At 43.9% G+C, this 22,695-nt stretch overlaps 1 protein-coding gene and 1 long non-coding RNA gene across 4 annotated transcripts in view; one reads left to right on the top strand and one right to left on the bottom strand.

Moving 5' to 3' along the window:
* Positions 1-1,484: 1,484 nt before the first annotated feature.
* On the bottom strand, positions 1,485-6,291 carry LOC112238485. The gene is made up of 2 exons (XR_002951624.2): positions 6,155-6,291; positions 1,485-2,812 (listed from the first exon to the last, which is right to left on the bottom strand). It is a non-coding gene; the product is annotated as an uncharacterized LOC112238485 (long non-coding RNA).
* Positions 6,254-22,695, top strand: part of LOC112238484 (prospero homeobox protein 1) — a 41,453-nt gene continuing 25,011 nt past the window's right edge. Inside the window, exons 1-4 of one of the 3 annotated variants that reach the window (XM_042300835.1) lie at positions 6,254-6,649; positions 8,758-8,841; positions 10,313-12,367; positions 16,487-16,594. In XM_042300835.1, coding sequence (XP_042156769.1) covers positions 10,379-12,367; positions 16,487-16,594 — 2,097 coding nt within the window. In that variant the 5' untranslated portion in view covers positions 6,254-6,649; positions 8,758-8,841; positions 10,313-10,378. Of the gene's footprint in view, positions 6,650-6,782; positions 6,916-8,757; positions 8,842-10,312; positions 12,368-16,486; positions 16,595-22,695 lie in introns of those variants that run through there. The other 2 variants (XM_024407059.2, XM_024407060.2) reach the window with 2 other exon arrangements.

Here is a 22,695-nt window from a genome sequence, read left to right as displayed (position 1 = left end):
CTTGATTCATGTGTTCTTCACAAAGACAAATCTGCCAGCCTTGCTGAAGCTCCCCCAGATCATCAACGATCCTCCACCAAATTTCACAGTGGGTGCGAGACACTGTGGCTTGTAGGCCTCTCCAGGTCTCGCACCCACTGTGACATTTGGTGGAGGATCGGTGATGATCTGGGGGTGCTTCCCTGATTGACGGGTCGCCACTGACAGAGGAGCTTTGACGCACCATGGAGCCACACACAGAAGCAGTGCAGAACTGGACACTTAAAATGCCTTCTTAGTGGTATGGTTTACTGTCGGAAATACTGGATAATGTCTCTGCAACCTGCAACAGACCCACATAGGAAAGCCATGCCATAGGCTAAATAGTTTTAGAACTCACAGACATAAGATTTGTTTAGCCTACCCCAGTACTGCATGATAAGCCACAAACGTAATATTTTTTAGTAGTTGACAAGTGAGAGGTCAACACAAACAATGTTGGTCATTCCTGTGGGTGCTGTGTGTGTTTCAATGACACTTTCTCTTTCTCTCTCTCTTTCTCTTTCTTTCTCAGAGGGGGGATAAAAGGAGAAGTGATGACAGAGAAGTGCTGCGGGGGCTCTTTGTCTTTGAGCACTATAAACCTCTATCTATTTCATGGTGTCATTGTTTGTTTTAAGGACGTTGGCTGGGTTTAATGTAGTTCCAGGGCATTTCAGAGCGTCTCTGCTGAAGCACCTCCAAGGCGTGCAGTGAGCTTCGGTCGGTGGGCTCAGTCCACTGCCTGCCTTGCATAGATTCTCTTTGATTTTGCTCTCCCTACTCTGACAGCAGTTGTGTTCCAGTCTTTCATTTACTTTGTTGATATATTACTCTGCATTTCAAGGTTTGGCTAAAGAGACATTCTACTGTGTGCTTAAAAACTTCCTGTAGTGCCACATTTTGAAAACCTAAATGTAGATGTCAGTTTGTAATTCTAACTGCAGTTGTAGCACATACAACAGGCGAAGATGTAAGGCCTTTGTAAGACCAATTAAGATGTTCAGAAAATTTCTGCAATTTTAATGAGGGTTTGACTGAAGCCATATTTGTTTCTGCCTCAGTGAGCTTTTTTTAATTGCCTATTAATTCCAAGATATGTTTTCTGAACTGAATATCATATTATACAAATAACATGACACACTTCTCCAAGTAGGAGATTGTGTTTATATATATTTTTTATTAGGCTATATCATTCCCCACTACTTCTTTACTCTTATCAACAGGTATATGTCAAAATGTTTTGTGTGTGTGTTTAAAAAAAATACAAAATATGACTCATTCTTCTCAGAGAAGAGTTAGAGAGACATCAGATGTAATTTTTCTGCATTAATTGGATCTTGTTCACAGTATCCAGCGATGCAGTCTAACCCTGCCAGTCAGTCAGTCATCAGTCAGTCAGCCAGCCAGTCAGTCAGTCAGTCATCAGGAAGAAAAGGAGGAACCACAGTCACCAGGAACCACAGTCTCACTGTCCTTGTGCCATTTATTCATAACGTGGATGATCAATTTGACTAGTCATTGTGCAGATTAATCCTTTAAATACAGAGGTATAGGCTGTGTTAACACAGAAAGACCAATTCTGATCGGTTTCCCAAATATTGGCAAAAGATCTGATAGGTCCAAAATCCCAATTGGCAAAAGATCAGAATTGGGCTGACTGTGTAAACACCGCCTATAGAGTACCACAGTACGAGACATAATAGCCATAAAACCTAGTGGTCAAACAAGGAAATGTTTCCAATCGTTTTTCCACCATTCATTTTTCCTATAGGGGACACTTAATATGGGCTGTGTTTGGAGTAGGCTTACCTTGGTGAGACGTTTTGAGAACCGTGTCTCTAGGACAAGGTGACTTTTAGCAATATATTTGCTTGTATTTACCCCCCAAAAATGAAATGCTAAATAGCAACTAATGTGGCTATCATAAAGAACTACAAAGTCATGATGATCTGGAAGAGACTGCCGAATTGAGGCAAAGGTAACAATCTTTAGATTAACTATCTAATGTTAGCTAAATGTAGTATTTCATAAATTGTCTACATTTCTTTAAATTGGCAATTCTGTGAACTGTCTTGTGCAATTTCTTTATGGAGACAATGCTTGCTAACAAAGGTGTCAGCTAGAGTTGACGTGTGGGAGCTTGCAGGGATTTGTAGTCTTGCATGATGTCTACTTTGATGCTAATTAGCATTTTCGAATCTGAGAGTAAATAGAGACTAATATATTAATAAAAGTCACCATGTCCGTGAGAGATTTACATGGTTATCAAAATGTCATACCATGGTAAACCTATTTTAAGTGTTGTTTTTTAAAATCCTTATGGGAAAATAAATAGTGGAAAAATGATTGGAACCATTTATTTCCCTGTTTGACCGCTAGGTTTTATGGGTATCATGACACCTCCACCGTGGGACTCAATTGACATAGATAGTAACCTAATCATCCTAATTTCCAAGTACAGTTTTCCTCTTTAAGTAATATCTCTTCCTCTCGCTGACTTTTCTTCAGTACAACACATAACATCCAGATGAATGTTTTTCTATTTCCCTTACAGAGCCACCATCATCATCATCATCATCATTGTCACCTGCAGGGCCCTGGTTCTCTAGTGAGCGTGTCTCTGATTACACTTGAATACATCAAGTCGTAAGGTTGTGCATCCTGTTGGGCCTGGTAAGAGTGTGAGACGCCTACTCATTCCCAGCGCTCGCTGCCGTCTCTCTCCTGCTCTCCTCTTCTCTTTTCTCCTCTCCAAGCGAGAACCTTTTTATCCAGGGACCCCGAGACCTTTCTGGAACAAAACAGCTTTTAGTTTTATACCTCTTTCTTTCTCCCTCTCTTTCTCTCTCTCTCTCTCTTTCCTCTCTTTGCCTGTGTTTTCACAAATAGCACCTCTTTTCTCTCTGTCTCTCTCTCTCTTCTCCCCCTCTCTCTCCCTCTCTTGCTCCCCCCCTCTCTCTCTCTCTCTCTCTCTCTCTCTCTCTCTCTCTCTCTCTCTCTCTCTCTCTCTCTCTCTCTCACTACATCCCCCTCCATCACTCTCTCCTCTGATTATTTTTCGGAGAACTGTGTCTTGTGAAAAGCGTGGAGCGTTGTGGTCAGATAATCATGTCATTATCTGATTGAGAGGTTTTTGTAAGCATCATTGCTTAACAGGCTACTTCCACATGTACTTTTGTCTGTTTATGTTGATGGACCTCCTTATGCCTGTTTCTCAAAACCTGCATGCGTTTCCCAGAATAATGTCATCATAGGTAGTTACCTGGGAAATCACATTGCACTGTCTTTTAGTTTGTGTTATACAGATCTGAATGTAGGCTCCTTGCTGGTTATAAGCCAGTTGGTATTCATGCACTGAGATTCTGGTGAATGTGTATGAATAGTCTACACATTTTTGATGATTGATAATAGAATAAATTAAATGTACTTATCATGAAATAATTCAATAATAACAATAGCCATACAGTTAAATAAAAAAATACTTTGCTATGTATAGCAATGTGGTGTGTAATTGTGTCTGGTAAAATAATAGTATAATTAATAATAATACTTATACATAATAATAATAATAATAATAATACACAAGAATGAGGATAATAATAATATTAATAATACATTTTAATAGTAATTAATACTCCTTAATGTAATTAAATCAGCATCCAAAATGTTTCTCTCTTGAGACCCGTTGTTGGGCAAAATTAGTAAGGAGGCCAGTGACCCATCTCAGAATTCCTCCCTGCCTGACTTGTGCGCACGCCTATTACCAAGACCAGCCAGCCGATTATAGTTTAAAATGTACGTTAATAAAACCTCTGGGAGAAAAGCGTGTTTTCATTCTCTCCCTTAATGCCTCCTCCCGTGTTGATCCACCAACTCAATCCCTAATAAATATGTCAATAAAGTCACCCATCAGCGCGTAATGCGCCGCTTATCAGCCGTGGCCATCAAGGTGGTGATGCGGCACACTCGACAAAAAGGAAAAAATTTGTTTGAAATAAATAGTGTTGATCCATCTGGAATGGACCGAGATAAGAGGTGCCAGTGTTAACGAACACGTTTCCGCTACACCTCATCCGAGTCTTCCTTTTCCAAACACAGTCTATTTAATGTCCCGGCCTGTTTTTCCATGGAGCGTACGCACCGAGGGCACCGTGGGGAGATGAAGCCAAATGAACTGGCCGAGTTGGGGAGCGGGGGACGGGACACCTGCTTTGGAAAAGAGACTCCAGACACTAAAGTTCGCTGACTTCATTAAAATTGATTCACCCTCAAAAACACTTGCTTTGCGACATGGAAACGAGACTCGCCTTTCCTTTTTGGCATTTGACAGAAAGACATTGGAAAATCATAAGACTCCTGATTAAGCACGTCGGAATCCTGTTTATGTCATGGATACTTCGTTTTATTATAGCAGGCATAATGGACTGAAAAAAGTGGACTGTAACTTTGCATCTAAGGGTTTAAAAACAACAGCTGTAGCTCCATAAAAATAGGTGCAATTTATATTGGATTCAAGATAGCCCAGACACACCTGATGAGTAATGTTTCGTTTCATTAACATTAGAATTACATACTACAAATACTACTACTACTACTACTACTACTACTACTACTACTACTAATAATAATAATAATAATAATAATAATAATAATCATTTACACTTATGCTATGTTTAAAACTCCTAGAAATAGAAATGCAGGCGACATAGGCTACATGTAGCCTATATAGGCCTGCACATTGACGCTAACCACATTCCAGATTCCTATGAAATCGTATTAAGAGTGATGTCAGTGCATGTAACAGTAGGAGTAGAGTATAATGTGGTAGTCTATAACGTCCATTTTCCGTTAATGTTGCAGAGTGACAGTCATGGATGTTCTTCCTCCACAAAATATTATGCATAACGAGGAGCCTGCTGAATTTTTTTCTAACATACGACTCAATAACATTATAAATCGTGTATCAAATGAAACAAGGGCCTGATTCTATTCACACATTTTGTGTACTATATATAATTTAGGGAGGAATCTTATAATTATAGAACACGTACGGAACTAGGGCTAACGACAGAGTGTTTTACAGAACACCGGTTCAAATATCTACTACAAACACGCGTGAAAATTGTACACTGAAATATAGGTTATTAATCTAAAATATTTCGAAGTGAATACCATGTCTATTCAATTGATTAGGTGCTGATTAGTTGTTACAGGTGTCTCGAGTTAAAATATGCAGAAGGGAAAAAGTAAGGTTAAGAATTCCAACGGGCATAGTCAAATCTTTGCAAACTAAACGCCTATAGGCTACTTGTCTGAATATCCAATATAAAACATGCAATGTGAGGATTATAATTTAACATCTAAATTGATCATTTCAATGCATTATAACGACACAGACTGATATTTGCTCAGTTATAAATATAGTATTAATATACAGTGAAAAGAGAGATGGAATTTTGTTTAAATGAGTCACTCTGTGACCTGTGAATTAAATAAAAGTTAGGCCTAACACAAACTCGCATTTGAGATGGCTCCAGCCCGTGTTATCAGGCAATAAGCTAATAATCACACACGGTTTGACATTCCATGATATAATGTAGTCAAGCCTTATCATGTTGCTCTGTGGTCGGTAAATCAAACGAGGGTAGTGATATATCGACACCATGCCTTTCTGAGCCCCCGCGCCCAATGCCATATTAAACCCCAGGCCTCTGGAGACGCACGTATCCAATATAGAAAAGCCTACAAATAACACGCCAATGTTCATATCTTATCGTTGTAACAAACATAATGTTGCACAAAACAGCCATACAAACCCAATAAGCCCAATTGAGATATGACAATGGAATCTCTTATTTAATGGCAAACTTGGGGGGAAAAATCTAAATGAAAAGTTGCTGCGTAAAATGAGTGCGAAATGTGTGTTTTAATGGATACTGTTTTACATGAGTTCAAATGACATAAACACCTATTCGTGACAAAACATCTCTTAATTCAGTGTCTTAAAATATGAACCATTATCATATGTGCACAACAATATGTGCATAACATTAATGTTTATGCAAAACATTATCGACAGAATCACAAAACGATAAGCCACTTCAAAATGATATTTTCTTACATATTCACTCACTGATTTGTAAAGAAAGTGATAAGTAAGAGGTTTTTTTTTGCCTGTCGGAGTCCCATTCCTCGGTCAAGTTTAGTGCGTTGTACTCCTCCCGGACCCGATGGACAGTTCTTATTGGTAGGTACGAACCGTTACATCACCAAGCTTATGACGCGCCGTCTTCCTGTTTCCTTCAGCTGTGTCTTAAAGTGAATCTTGTTGGTGGAGGAGAGCTCGAGCATCAAAGCTCTGCATCGCGTGCGCCTCGGAGACACACACTCACACCAGCTGCTACGACATCACCGCCACAGTCTTTCAGTCTCGAGAGGAGAGGATAGAGGAGAGCGGCGGAAAATAGCTATTTTATGTATTTTTTTCTGTTCTACGCGCACGCTTATCACTCACTTTACTCTTGCTCTTCCTTCCCCGAGCAATTATAATATTCAACGTCTCCCGGGGGAAGACTGCATATTCACTTTCAGCAGTAAAAAGGAGCTCGCTTTTCTCTTCATCTGCGGGGTAAGTAACCTTGTCCTCAGATACCTCCCTCTTGTTCTTTTGCGTCGCGTGCGCTCTGTGGGCGGAAAAAAATAAACAAATCAAAATGATAAACAGCGGAATATATTCTGATGAAAGACAACGTTACCTTTACGATATTATTTGACTGAATTGTTTTTTTCTTTCACTTAAAGTGTGACAAAGATGCGTAATTTTTATGAAGATGATGTGTGGATGAATTTATCCTTCTAAATCGCTGGCAGACAGATAATTTCTAACTTTTAAAAGTAAGTTACTGTCTTTTAAAGTTTGGTCAATTTTAAATAAATGTTGTTTTTTTTTGCATATAAAGACGCTCAAGGCTGTCTGAGTTGGTTTGATTTGATCGAAGACTGAAGTCTATTATCTTTTCATCTGTGTCGGCTACACCAGTCATTTTCCTCAGCATATGGTCTTTGTTCCGATAAACGTTTTTCTTTCATGTCTATTTTTATTCGTCCAGTGTTATTTAGTAGGAACGTGTGTCGTTTCGATGTAAACAAGCTTGGCTTTATCGTTTTTAATATCTGAAATATAACATATCAGACAGGCTAGATGTGATCTACTCTTTGAATTGCAGCCTATATACATGTTTCAGTCTATCTAATAGGTGCGTGTACTGTTTCCCTGGTATAGTTTTTTTTGTAGTGCGCTCGCTGCTTGAGTTTATGGTAGTGTCAAGAACCGTAAAATTTTGACGGGGGAAAAATGTCCCAAGTGTACACTATGGAGACAACAGGGATATTTGGCACAGAGGCGCACAACCCCGTCACCCCGCTCTCACCATTTTTGGTGCCTAAAGTCTAGCAGGCCTTATTGTTGTCATATTTAGAATTTTCAGTCCTAGACTAGACTTGCTTGAATAGGTTACTTTACTCTGTTACAAATCCAAAGGGGTTATGAACTTTTCTTTTAGTTTAGCTTTGTCCTTCACGGTGCCCCGTTCTCACTCTCTCAGAGTTTGAAAGATCCTGGGAAAAGGAGCGAGGGGGAGTTAAAAGGGCTCGAGAGACGAGCATAGCTCATTGTTCAACTGCGGTCATATTTCCTTGAAATTGTTGAAAGGTCTTCCAAGTGATAGACTGCGCATGGGCAATGGGGGACAGGTGCGCCGTCGGAAAAGACAGGTGCTGGCGGCTCTATTTTGAGCGATAACGACATAGCCCATTGTTAAGGTCTTGTGGCGCTTAAGTCAAGGTTTTCTTGGAGATATATCACCCTTGTTTGCACTTATGGAGATGGATGGTTAGAGAGAGTTGAGCCAGAGCCATTTATCAGAGTCAAACAAAGACATGGTTTTATTATAGACCAAAATTGGCTTAGTCTGTGTAATATATTTCCTTTTGTTTTGCCACAAAATATGTCAAGCTTTCCCAACCTTGTTTCTTTTTCCTTGAGCTACAGCAATAATGTGCTAGTTTGATATATTTCTGTATCTCAACATAAGTTACTCCATCTTACTGCTTGTTTTTCTTGTATTGCTTAACAACACAGTAATAAGACTATCTAAAAAAAAGTTTATATTTAAAGTGGTGTGTGTGTGTGTGTGTGTGTGTGCGTGCGTGCGTGCATGTGTGTGTGTGTGTGTGTCCGTGCGCGTGTGTGTGTGCTTGTGTGTGTATATGTGTACGTGTGTATTAGAAAAGAAAGTGATGCTTGTTATGCATGGTTAAGGTAGTATGGTATATATGAAATTGTCATATACTATAGCTGATTCATAGAGTCCCAAGTGACGATAAAGATGGGATGGTCAGACAGTCATACTTTTCCTGTGGCTCCATTTTCAATATCCATATCTGATTGGTTTAAGAAGATATAAATATTTGTTTAAAAAAATGACTTTGTCTCTCAAAATATGTCTTGACATCTGATAAGTGACAGTGTATTTGCATTGTCAATTTGATTGTACTTGTACTAAAATCTTAAATAGTATTTGACAGATTTGAATGTATAGATTTGAATGAATGTTCTCTAGTAAGAGATCACACAACCTTCAATCTTCAAAAACCCGATTCACTCGATACGTATGTTATTAATATAGATATCCTATTAGATTGTCTAACTGCTGTTTCACTTAATATTTATTTTAGTAGTGTTCCTGATAGGATCCGGGTTTGAGAAAAAGGACTCTCCAGGATGCAGTCTGGTTATCTTGCACGATATTGTCTATACAGGTACTCAATATTTGAGATGAGGAATGTGAAATAATATCATAAAATAATTCTCAAATTTCATATAAAAGTTTTTTTTTCTCTCTATTGACAGTGAATGTTAATTCATTCTGTAAATACACTGAATAAAAGTCCCATACCACTGACAAAAGACTGGATGCGTAGCTGTCAGCCGATGCTTACATATAGCAGTACTGATGCTGTCTGGATTGCGACAAAATGTTTCCTTTCATAAAGGCATTAGGTTTTTGTTCGAGCGCTTTAAGTTGCTCCTTGGCAGAGTTGACCCATGTGACCCGTTCATTAGAGCAGAATTAACCAGCTTTGCTAGATGAAAAGACAAGCAAAAAGCCATAGAAGTGAGCCCCTACTGGCACAAAATCAATAAGCTTATTTATCTGTATTTATGTCGTTTTTCTATTATTGTTTAATTTAAGATTGTGATATTCTGATTCATTTGGCTGGAAGAAGTTCCCCTCCAGAATAGCTGACAGTGCGAGTGTGTGGATTCGATCAGGGTGCAATTTAAGAAGCGGTCTGCAAATAGGCTTTATGTTTATGGCACATTGTGATAAACGTACTATAACACTTGCAATAGGGGTGATATGTCGTTTGGGTGAATATAGTTAATGTACTACATACACTTAATGAATTGCTTTCGATATGAGCGTCTTCTAATCTAAAGTAATAAAATGTAGCCTAAAATGTAAATGACGTAGTGATGACTTTAGGAGAGGAGATTATAATTAAGACTGCAACAGTTTACTGTGTCTTTATGGCATTCTCAATCCAACCTCAGCCTTTCTCTTTAGTCTATGACTTAATGCTTTTCTGCACCGGCTTGAAGCGAACAAACATGGAAATGAGGACAAGTACTTAAATAATTATCATAATGTTATGCAGCTTTTTGTTGCGTGGGAACTGGTTCAGTGTTACACAGGGAGGCAGCGTGAAACAGGGGACAGACAGGGGAAAATGTAGGCTGCGTCTGAAATGACACTTTATGCCCTATATAGTGCACTACTTTTGACTAGAGCCCTATGGGCCCTGATGAAAAGTAGTGCACTATACAGGGAATAGGGTGCCATTTGTTAGGACTTTGCCCTGGAATGCAAAGACAAGGCCTAGTTCTGACCCCATCACTCCTGCCTTCTGCTCTCTCTTCTCCCTACAGTCATTAGTTATGTTGTCTAAATGGAATCATGTAGTCGACAGTCGATGCCGCCTGTCCTCAGGTATTGCATCTAGTCTTGAGATAAAACCGTATCGCTGGTACATTTTTATACAGTGGAGTGATGTCACTCTCTGGAGCACTGCTATTCAATTATTTCTACATTTGGTAGTAGGAATATTAGGACTTTATTTATTTATATTAGAAAATAGATTTAATGTCAATACAGTGACATTTTAAAGTAAATGATCCATCCCCTTCAATGAATCCATACATGTTTCCTTTCTGTTTTCTTGCTGCCAGGTGTCATTCAGCAGCGGTCCTAGAGGAGTGGCTTTGTGGGATATGGCCCAATAGCAGCAGCCCGTGATGCCGGACCATGACAGCGACTCCCTCCTGAGCAGACAGACCAAGAGAAGACGTGTGGACATCGGTGTGAAGAGGACAGTGGGCAGCACCGCCGCCAACACAGCAGCAGCTACAACAAGCGCCGACATTGCCTGCGCCAAAGCAGCCATCTTCAGTGCCATGAACTCTCTCAACTCCCACCACCACAGCTCCGACGCAGACTCCACAGACTGCTCCATGGTGCAGCCACACGGCCCCACTGGGGTCGTCACAGCAACCGACAACGACTCCAAGTCCAACGTGCTCCGGAAGCTCCTGAAGAGAGCCAACTCGTACGAAGATGCCATGATGCCCTTCCCTGGTGCCACCATCATCTCCCAGCTCCTCAAGAGCAACATGGCCAAGAATGGAGGAGGAGAGAGAGGAGAGAGAGGAGAGAGAGGAGAGAGGGGGGAGAGGGGGGAGAGAGGAGAGAGAAGAGACGGGGGGTTCCCCGGGTCGGGCCTCTCAAGTGGGGGTTCCGAAGCCCCCCAGGAGGACGCCTGCAGTAACTCGTCTCAGGACAGCCCCCAAGAGTGCCTCTCCCCCTTCGGCCGCCCCTCGGCTCTGGGTGCCTTCGACCTAGAGCGCCTCAACGATGAGCACCTGCGGGCCAAGCGCGCCCGCGTGGAGAACATCATCCGAGGCATGAGCCACTCGCCCAGCGTGGTGGTGCCCGCACGCCATCACGGAGAGCGGGACCGTGAACGGGAACAACGTGAACGGGAGAGGGAGCGAGAGATGGACGGGAACAGGGAGATGGAGATGGACTGCCCCCCACAGCCGCCTAGCCCCAGGGGAGAGGTGTGCAGCCGGGAGAACAAGAGGAAGCAGCGCCTGCCCCAGCAGCAGCAGCAGAGCTTCACCCAGCTGGTGTGCCAGCGTAAAGAGCAAAAGCAGGAGGAGCGCAGGCAGCTGAAGCTGCAGCTGGAGGACATGCAGAAGCAGCTGCGCCAGCTGCAGGAGAAGTTCTTCCAGATCTATGATTCCACCGACGATTCTGAGCACGACCTGGCTCACGACCTGGGCAACATGTCTGAGGACAGCCCCGGGAGGTCCGATGCTGGGGGAGATGACCGGGCAGACCGCTCCGACAACGAGATGTCAGACCTGGACCCAGGACACTTCCTGGACCGGGCCAGGGCATTGCTCCAGGAGCAGGCCCTGCTGGCGGAGGGTAACAAGCCCAGGAGAGAGGGGCTGGTTCGGGGGAAAGGTCCTGGTCAGGGTCCTTCCTCCTCCATGCACCATGCGGAGGGCAAGCAGCTGGCTGAGACGCTGAAACAGGAGCTCAACTCAGCCATGAACCAGGTGGTGGACACGGTGGTCAAGGTGTTCGCCAAGCCCCCACGTCCCGCACCCCCCCAGGTCTTCTCGCCCCTCCCCATGCCCCCAGAGAGGTTCGGGGTCAACGGTGAGGGCCCCAACTTCCACACAGCCAACCAGCGCCTGCAGTGCTTTGGTGACGTCATCATTCCCAACCCCCTGGACTCGTTCGGTGGCATGCCCATGCCTGGCGCCAACGACCAGACAGAGGCGCTGCCCCTAGTGGTGAGGAAGACTCAGACAGAACACCATCACCAGTCCTCAGCTGTGGGCGCCCACGGGGGCCACCACCACCCTTCCCTGCACCCCTCCTCCCTCTCTGCCTCCATGGGATTCAGCCCCCCGTCTTTCCGCCACCCCTTCCCCCTGCCTCTCATGGGCTACCCCTTCCCGAGCCCCCTGGGCCCACCCTCCGGGGGTTACCCAGGGAAGGACCACTCCTCCCCAGACTCCATGGACCTGTCCAGGGAGACCACCAGCCTGCGGACCAAGATGTCTTCAGTGCATCACATGGGGCACCACCACAGGTCGCTCTCTCCCAGCCACCCCGGGAGCACCGCAGAGGGGCTCTCCCTGTCCCTCATCAAGTCAGAGTGTGGAGACATGAGCGACATGAACGACATCTCACCATACTCAGGCAGCACCGTATCCTTCACCACACTGAGGGAGGGAGGGAGGTAGGTCGGGACTTGAGTAGGAGAGTGAGTTAGAGATGCTATAGATGGGGTACTTGTTCATCTTAGATATTATCAGATATTGTTATGACTATTGCATATTATTGCTAAATCACCAAACATATTGCTTTTCCTGTTCTCTCCAAAATTACTGTATTATATCCCCTTCTCTCTTCAAAGTGGTTAAATGTACTCTCGTCACCTACGTATCACTTTACCATTGGTCAGATAATGTCTCTATGACATTTCTAGCCCTGATTCCCATTTGACACATGACTGAAAGAGACAAAAGCTATAGCAGGCTGAAGTTGAGCACAACGGCTGTCTATAGTGACTCCAATAGTTTACCCCTGGGTGCCCCAATCATGGCCTGCAGATAAAGAGCTAATGTCCCTATGGGAGGATCACATTCACCCTAGTGGGACTGGAGCCTAAAAGCCTCCGCTAATCCCTTCAGTTATTCCCTTTCCCCTATATAGACCTGTCTTTACATACACATTTCACTCATGAAGCTTCCATAGCACTTATTTCTCTATCCCTGATCATTTAATGTCTATGCTATGGTTTATGGTCTATGGTTTAACAAACTAGCTACTAGTGATTATTGACCGCGAGTGCATCTTTGTTTTTCTTGTCTTAAAGCATCTAAGATTGATGTTAGGGTATAGCTACTGTATGTTAGTGTTGATGTGTGTCTGTGTTGTGATCGCCTCAGGGCACGGCCTTTGTGTGTGTGTGTAGGAGATATGGGTTTGCCTGAGGACTCAGTAAAGATGTGTATTTATGGCCACCTGTGTTTCCTCATGTCTCTTATCATCCCCACATTGTAAAAAGGAACAATCGGCGTCGTTGCTTTTCTCTTTTCTCCGTTTCATAAAGATCTGTCAACAGCCTGGGGGGCCTTCAGCTGTTGCTCGGCACCCAAATACTCCTTCTTTTTTTCTCTCTCCCTCCCAGTCTTTTCTTTTGAAGCGGACGTTAACAGGTGTTTTCGGCGAGCTGTTTGCCTTTCATTACAGCACCTTGTCTTGTCTTCTGACCCAAGAGTTGGCTCTTCCCAGAGATCTATAATCATCTGCTCTGTCGCTCCCAATGGAGGGATGAAGAGAGAGAGAGAGAATCAGACGTGGGAGGGAGGTAGAGTGAGAGGTAGAGAGAAAGAGAATAAAACAATTAAAATAATAACCAAATAATCCAGATGCTGTTGCTTCTATTGTGGTGTTAATTATTTTGGGGCATTAACAGATGTACTCCCATTAATGGAAAGAATAGTTAGAACAACGCGGTACACCTTGTTTTCTTCTCATCTTCGGTTCATTTCCCGGCTTTGAAAAACACTGGTTGGGTGTTGATTGTTTACGCCAGTTTTAGAAGTTAACAATCAATGTTATTTTTTATGACTTTGAGTGTGAGTCGTACTGTCTACAGTGACAGTTGGTAGTCTTAATACAATAGTAATAGCAGTGATAGAAGTCATTGTAGTACTAGAACTAAAGATGGCACAGATTGTCAGACATTTTTTGCGGTGCGTTAAAGTTCACCGGCGTTCCGCACCGTTGCGCAGCAGATGGCTGCCATCAATTTCCTAATTTGTTCTCTGACTCTGAGTATCTTGTCCTTACACCTGGAATGAGGAAGTGAAGCATCTATTTCCTCTCATGACTTTGGGGTTTTGGGGAAGTGCTGTAGTGAATGATGATGTCTTGTCAGATGTGCTCAGATAACACTCGGCCAGCTGGTACAAGGAAACCATCATGGCTAAATAATAGCTGTGTGTCACCCCAAGTCCAATCACTATTACATTTGCAAGCTGTGAGAGAAATAAATTCATCAAGAGAATCATGTGTCTGTAGATCTATGCGACTTAAAAATACTTAATTTCGTAATATATCAATGTAATCTCTTGTAATGTTGTGATTGTCCTTAGTTGTGAATTCATTTGTATTTAGAAGCGAGAGCATAGTAGTGTCTTTGAGAAAGCCCAGTCTTGTCAGTCTGACAGCTGAAATCCACCTTGCCATACTTGAAGAGAACAGCCCTGTCCCACTCTGCCCAATGTCTCTTTCTCCTCTCTCTTTTCTCTCTCTTTTCTCTCTCTTTTCTCTCTTTTTCACTCTCTTTTTCTCTCTCTTTTTCTCTTTTTCTCTCTCTCTCTCTCTCTCTCTCTCTCTCTCTCTCTCTCTCTCTCTCCCTCTCTCTCTCACTTCTCTCTCTTTCTCTTTCTCTCACTCTCTGAGGGGCCATTGTACCCCTCGCTCTTGAAGCAGATGGTGTGGTGTGGAGAGTGGAGTGCTGCTCTTTTGGCCAGGCCTGTTGGAGTCGGGCTAGCCTGCCAGGGTTCTCCCCATAGGCCCTCTTCCCTCCCTCCCTCCCTCCCTCCCTCCCTCCCTCCCTCCCTCCCTCCCTCCCTCCCTCCCTCCCTCCCTCCCTCCCTCCCTCCCTCCCTCCCTCCCTCCCCCTGCCTCCCTCCCTGCCTATAGATGGCTTCCATACAGCCCTCTCTCTCTTTCCTCTTCCTGAGCCAGCAGACAATACTAGGCCTGGAGGACCTGATCCATGATCCAGCTTGGTTCACGGTCCCTGGTTTTTAAAGGGGGGCCCTGGGTAACCCTGAAGTCAAGGGCACTCCCATCTCCCAGCACATACCTTCCTTGTCAAATGCATGATTCTTGAGTGATTGTCATGACACCCTATTATTGAGTGTAGAAACAGTATCTAATTAAAAGGTGCAACCATAGCTATATAGATGTGCAATCCACAATGAATCGGTATTATGACATCGTCTTACATACAGACTTACAGAGTAGCCCTTTCATTTGCGGTTCAAGAGATAATAGTTACTACTGATTGCTTCTGCTCGAGGAGAGAGACCTTTTTAATTCGTCTCTGAGTTTTATTTGTGCCCCTCCCCCCCTCATCTCCTTTCAATGTCTTAGCCGCAGATTGATATCAGCTGAATTATACGGCTGTTAATTCACCGTGGAAATGGTTTGGGCCAGTCCGCAGCGCAGATGTGTTCCAGGGAAGCAGCGCCCATCGCTGGCTGGGTTCACTGCCTTGGCAACCCTCATCCTTCTCCTCCTCCTCCTCCACCCTGGTCCTCCTCCTCCCCCTCCTCCTCCCTCCCTCCTCCTCCTCCTCCTCCTGCTCCTCCTCCTCCTCCTCCTCCTCCTCGTCCCAAGGTTTGGCAGCACTAGGGAGGCTGGAGGCTGGAGGAGGAGCAGGGAAAGGAGGGGGTGTAATTGAGGTTGGAACAGCTCTATCGTTCAAGGTGCCCCCCCCCAACCACCATCCCACCCTCTTTTCTCCCGAGACTTCCCTTGGAAAACCTTGGTCTCCAAAATCTATGATGTGTGTATTTTAAATGAATAAGGTCTACAGCTCTGTTATAGAGAGACATGGTTGTCCCTTTTAGACCTCGCTTTTACATCAATATGAAGCCAACATCACGTCAGTAACTCCTGTCTTTGGTTGGCATATCTTATCGCCAAGCCATTAGGCTCCTCTCTCATAACCAGTGTTAACTGCTTTCTTTGTCTGTGATATGCAAATGTCTCCTTTTTTCTTCCTTATTTTGGGGTGTAGGTTGGAGGGGTAGGATGGGGAAGAGGGAAAGGCGTTTGCTTACTTTGACTGTGAAATGAGCTCCTTATGTAAAGGCACCGGCTGTGGCGCTGGCCAGCATTTTATTTACCGTAACACGCTCACACCTAATACAGAGAGGATGCTAATGGCTTGGCCTGGCTTCACTCACTACTCCCTAATAACTAACTCATTTAAGATCGGCCCTACCTTACTCCAGTGCTATTGCTAACCTAAAATAATTATTGTCAAATGTATTCATTTGGCCTATATCTAATGTAGTCTTCAAGGAAAACAATTAAGTGACTAATTATTGTACATTAAATACATGTTAATTACACATATGTTACACATTAAAAACACATCAGCTGAAATAGCAGGGGTTCTAGGTCAAGTTGCGTGCCATAGCTATATGACTACACATTAAGATGCTTTGCAAGGTCGGCCATTTTAATGACTATTTTCCCTCCAAAAAATAGTCAATTTCTTTGACGGCGGCCATGTTCAGATTCAGGAGGGTCTCTCCCCCAACCACCTGAAGAAGGCCAAGCTCATGTTCTTCTACGCCCGCTACCCCAGCTCCAACATGCTCAAGATGTTCTTCTCCGACGTCAAGGTGAGCCACACCCAGACACCCCAACCTTTCACCTCTCACATCATAGCCCCCAGACGTTGCTCCTTGAAGCAGAAGTTGGATTTGGGCACTGGTCCAGGATCAGATTACCCTCCCCCAAATCCTATCCTTAATTATTTACCCAGTGGTTATGGGGAGATTTCCATGAGGGTAAGCTGATCCTAGGTCTGTGCCTAAGGGCGGGTGCTACCTGAAGCTCAACATTGAATCAAATCAAATGTTATTGGTCGCGTACACAGTTAGCATTTGTTATTGCGGGTGCAGCAAAATTCTTATGTTCTTAGTTCCTATCAATCAATCAGTAATTGTCACTCAAGCATAAACATGTAGTACATCAGTAGATGTATAAACATACTTTGGGATGGCACTTCTCTGTCTACCTATTGCTGTCACCATAGTTACCGATCTGTCCAGGTGTGTTCAACGCCGTCTGTGTGTCCGTCCTGACTGTCCTCCTGACAACTGGAAGGACAGATCACTAGGCCTGGTCTTTTCTTCCTGTATTTCTCTGCCTGTACTCTCACCTCAGACTACAGTTATTAAAAGAGGAAAATGAGTGAAGCGGTTTTTCTTTTCACTTCTCCTGATTTGTTCTTCCGGGATAGTGCTGTACTAACATGAAGTGTCTGTTTCAACGTGCATGGTGCATGGTGTATGGTGCATGGTGCATGGTGTATGGTGCATGGTGCATGACGCGTGGCGCATGGTGCATGGTGCATGACGCGTGGTGCATGGTGCACAGGGTTTTGGTGTATGGTGCACGGTGCACAGTGTACGGTGTACAGTGTATGGTGCATGGCGTATGGTGCATGGCGTATGGTGCATGGCGTATGGTGCATGGTGTATGGCGTATGGTGCATGGTGTATGGCGTATGGTGCATGGCGTATGGTGTATGGCGTATGGTGCATGGTGTATGGCGTATGGTGCATGGTGTATGGAGTTCTGGTGGAGTTTTGGTGGAGTTTTGGTGGAGTTTGTGTGTCTTGCTGCATTGCTACTGTATGAGGACCTTTCCCATACTACACTACCGTAATATTTATTTGGACAGTGAAGCTAAAACTTTTCATTTGGCTCTATACTCCAGCATTTTGGATTTGAGATCAAATGTTCTATATGAGGTGACAGTACAGAATGTCACCTTTTATTTGAGGGTATTTTCATACATATCTATTTAACCGTTTAGAAATGAAAACACTAAATGTATCTAGTCCCTCCATTTGATAGTGTCATAAGTATTTTTGACAAATCACTTATTTGTGTATTAAAGGAGTCAAAAGTTAAGTATTTGTTCCCATGATCCTAGCATGCTGCAATTACTACATCACGCTTGTAACTCTACAAACTTGTTGAATGCATTTGCAGGTTGTTTTGGTTGTTTCAGATTATTTTGTGTCCAATAGAAATGAATGGTAAATAATGTATTGTGTCATTTTGGAGTCACTTTTATTGTAAATAAGATTATAATAGGTTTCTGAACCCTTCTACATTAATGTGGATGCTACCATGATTACGGATAATCATGAATAAATTGTGAATAATGATGAGTGAGATAGTTACAGAAAGTTACAGAGGCATAAATATCCTACCCACCAAAGAATGCTAACCTCCCTTGTTATTTAGGACCAGGGGGATCTGTGGGGGTAGAGTTCAGGACAAGGGATGTCTGCGGGGGTAGAGTTCAGGACCAGGGATGTCTGTGGTGGTAGAGTTCAGGACCAGGGATGTCTGTGGGGGTAGAGTTCAGGACAAGGGATGTCTGTGGGGGTAGAGTTCAGGAACAGGGAGGTCTGTGGGGGTAGAGTTCAGGACCAGGGAGGTCTGTGGGGGTAGAGTTCAGGACCAGGGAGGTCTGTGGTGGTAGAGTTCAGGACCAGGGAGGTCTGCGGTGGTAGAGTTCAGGACCAGGGAGGTCTGCGGGGGTAGAGTTCAGGACCAGGGAGGTCTGCGGTGGTAGAGTTCAGGACCAGGGAGGTCTGCGGTGGTAGAGTTCAGGACGAGGGAGGTCTGTGGGGGTAGAGTTCAGGACCAGGGATGTCTGTGGGGGTAGAGTTCAGGACGAGGGAGGTCTGTGGGGGTAGAGTTCAGGACGAGGGAGGTCTGTGGGGGTAGAGTTCAGGACGAGGGAGGTCTGTGGGGGTAGAGTACTGGACCAGGGAGGTGAACTAACAAAGCAGGGGGATGGGCTCATTGTAACACAATAGCTGTGTTGCTGCCTTGTATGCGGCCGATTGCTATCGTTTTTGTTGTTGTCGCGTTGTGTCTCTAACCGTAAGGAGGGTAAACACTGTGACAGATCCAGGCCATCTTATTCAAATCGGCAGATAAAGGTCCCTTTTTTCCCAGCTGCCCGCTCTCTGTCACCATGGTCACCAATCACTAACCACAACCCCCAGGGTCATGTGACACACTTGTAGGGATGTTGTGCTGCCGAAGCATGGAGGAGAGGCACCCCCTCACTTTTGAGAATAAACGGAGCTGGTAAAACTATTTCTGGACCATTTATACTGAACTTTTTATTTATATTTAATTACCACAAAAATGTTATGAAAAACTATAGAATGACAAACCAAATAAATATGTAGAACAGCCTAGAGGTGAATGGTGGTTTCTTCCCTGACTTCTCTCTGGCGGTGGTGAGAATGATGAAGAAGGCTATGTTTGTTTACTGTGGTGGCCCGTCAGAGGCTCGGCCACTTTGTAAAAAAAAATATATACTTCTCTGTGTGTCTGCCTTTATGTTCATAAAACTCCATGGAGCCCTTCTTGCGCAGTGGAACTCAGAATGATATGTGACCACTTGGTTACAGCGACACTTTTCTTCTGAGGTCACCCAAACCAGAGAGGCCACAGCAAAGCCCAGGGAGCCTGACCCTCTCTGGAAGTTGCTGTAGCCCTGCTTGGGATATTTAACCTACATTGGCTATTGGTTGAGACACAGGGCCCGTTCTAGATTGGCATGTCAGGGTGGGCAAGTGGAAATGTGAATTGGGCCAAGTTGGAGGTAACAATGCATTTAGGTTCTAGTTTATTGAGATGCATGAATACACCACACCAAAAGAAAGATTGTATGGCTGTTTTAAAACAAATTTCCTGCTATTCTAATTAGATAGCATGTTTAATCTATGCAAATACATTCTATGAATTGATAGTTCATCTCTCAGTTTTGTATTATTCTGTAATAGGGTATATTGTCACCATGTGTTCAAGCTAATTTAATCAAAGTTTATTCATGATACAGCATGTAAGCTACACAGTACAATGCAATGCCTAGTCGCAATAAAGCTCTCCTCACAAACAGGCTCTAGCCTAAAGCCTGCAAATAGCTATACCATCTAGTCTTAGACCTATTAGGCTATAGGCCTAATGCAAATTCGTGTCGTTTGTTCCTGAACTGGCTGAATGGCAGAGCTGTCCTTCAGCACCACAAGTTGGTTCAACTTCTTTAACATCGTTGCACGATCCTGGTGCTGTCCTTTCAGCACCCCGAAGGGATCCAGTTGCTTAAAATAACACTCATCAAGATCTGATACAAATAGAAAATGATCACTTCTCACAATGGTGCTCATTTAGTAAAGCTAGATTAAAGCTTAATCAATGTCTCGCAGGATCACATTAGCATTTTACAAAACAGAACCGGATATAATAGCATTGCATAGTAGGCCTCTAACATTACTGTTACACCAACTACACCTGCTCATTCCTAATGACATTTTAGGATGGTTAGCTAAAACTGAATAGTCCCCAAAAAATGATCATGCACCAAAACTCAGCAGCCTGCGTCACTAGGCAGGCTATCTGCTTTGATTGAAACAAGATACAACAAAGGCTAATAGTTTGTTAACACCATCTGCTCTAATTCGCTCACAAAACAGTCATTCAAACAGATCTAAATGTTCCCATGAAACAGTGTTCTGACACTGTTTGAGATCAATCAAATGATTGGCATGGAGATGCCGTTTGGACGTTTCACTAGTAAAACATGAATAATTATCATTAACGATTGACAGTGATGATGGCCTATGTTGAAATCTAGTAGCCTTGGTATTTGATGTTCCTGAGACAATATGTGTGTGGGTGTAGGCAGACATTGCAATCGGAGGATGCATTTTATGCATATTCTAGAATTCAATTAGCTACTTTTGTCAGTACAAACTGAGATTGAAGAAATGAGGACATCTTTGCATGTTTTGTTGTTGTTGCTCCCTCACCTAAAGAAAATAGCTCAACACCACTGTGCATCCTCAACACACACCCTTGTCGAGTTTTAGAAGGGGTGATGATGTGTGTTTCGTGGCTGTGATGAGGGGTGGGGTGGGGGGGCACTCTCACTGGCAAGGCGGGCACCCAGGCCACTCCTGATTGGTAAATGTTGTGGTAGATTTACCATAATATGGTTGCTGTTGTGACTAACGACAGTTCAGGGTCACGGTATCTTTTCAGTTCATGACAGATCAACATTTGAATTTGTGTGTTCTGACACTGTTCTGTTAACCATCCCTATTGATCGCCAATTACCAGCTGCTCTGTTTTGACAAGGCCAGACAGGTCTAAACATAACCTTGTCGTGTGTCAGTTTTTTTTTAGGAAATATGACGTTGATGTGGTCTTAGTGACAGTAAATTATCATGTTGTTTTTTCATATGGGGTATATATATATATATATACTCTGAATTAGCAAACGAGGCACCAAGGTTATTCAAACAGTACTCATGTCTCAAACTGAGGTTGTTGTGGAAATCTCTCTCTCTGTCTCTCTCTCTCTCTCTGTCTCTCTCTCTCTCTCTCTCTCTCTCTCTGTCTCTTCCTCTCTCTCTCTCTCTCTCTCTCTCTCTGTCTCTCTCTCTTCCTCTCCATCTCTTTATCTCTGTCCCTGTCCGTGGCCTTTGTGTGTATTCGGCCCACTGGCCTCAGTATGTGCTGTGGAGAGGATGAGGTCAGGAGGGTTTTCCTTTCTATATGTCATTCTGTTTCTTTTCTTTTTTTCCGCTGATGGTGTGGCATGCTGCCGCGTGCTACGAAAAGCCAGGCGCTGGATTTGAGTCGCCGCTGTAACAAAGGGCCACTTTCCAGGGCCAGTTTGTGTAGAGTCAGCCAATAGGCAGCGAGAGATTATCTCCCACAATTCACCCCTGTGAAAACAGGAAGCGGTAGAAAGCCCTGATGACTGTGGAGAGGGACAGACCGCTTCTCTTTCTGCTCCTCTTGTTGTTTTTCAAATAGCTTGGTGGTCTGAGGTCATGTGTATGGATTCTCAGTCCTCGCCATTGTTTGGCAGGCAGGCAGGGAGACGAACGGACGCAGAGCACAGTGTCCCTGGCTGGCTGGCTGGCTGGCTGGCTGGCTGGCTGGCTGGCTGGCTGGCTGGCTGTCCAGGGCAGAGCTGCTGGGTGACTTTGACTGTACTGTCTCTGTCATCACAATGTGCAGGAGATGCCTTGTTGGTGCCTCTCTCTCCTCTGAGGTCTTGCAGCCTGTCGTCTTTGTGGTGTCATATACCACAATGTTCACTGATAATACAGAATGGGGATTGAACATGATGTAATAACGTTTTATCAGCAGCTCTCTAAAATACTACTGGATAAGATTATGAAGAAATGTATTTCTCTGTTGTCTTTAAGAAAAGGAACAGGACCTTGTTTAGGTGTTGAGAGAGTGTTCAGCGTTTTCCTTCTCTGGTGCTAGGTTTATGGTTTTATGTAGATCTATACTAAACAAAAATATTGACACAGCAGGTAAAGTATTGGTACCATGTTTCATGAGCTGAAATAAAAAATGACAGCAATGTTCTGTAAGTACAAAAAATATTATTTATTTCAGATTTTGCAACCAGATTTGTAATCCATATGACCGCATATCAAAAATCGGATTAAACAGCATGATTATTACACAGGTGCACCTTGTGCTGGGGACAATAAAAGGGAGAGGAGTATTTATGTGTGTTTTCCCCTTTTGTGGGGGAAAATTAATTCTGTTTGGCTGGGCCTGGCTCCCCAGTGGGTGGGCCTGGCTCCCCAGTGGGTGGGCCTGGCTCCCCAGTGGGTGTGCCTGGCTCCCCAGTCGGTGGGCCTGGCTGCCAAGTGGG

This window comes from Oncorhynchus tshawytscha, linkage group LG18 (assembly GCF_018296145.1).
Source record: "Oncorhynchus tshawytscha isolate Ot180627B linkage group LG18, Otsh_v2.0, whole genome shotgun sequence".
In the NCBI taxonomy this organism is placed as follows: Eukaryota; Metazoa; Chordata; class Actinopteri; order Salmoniformes; family Salmonidae; genus Oncorhynchus; species Oncorhynchus tshawytscha.
This window is presented reverse-complemented; position numbering and strand designations above follow the sequence as displayed.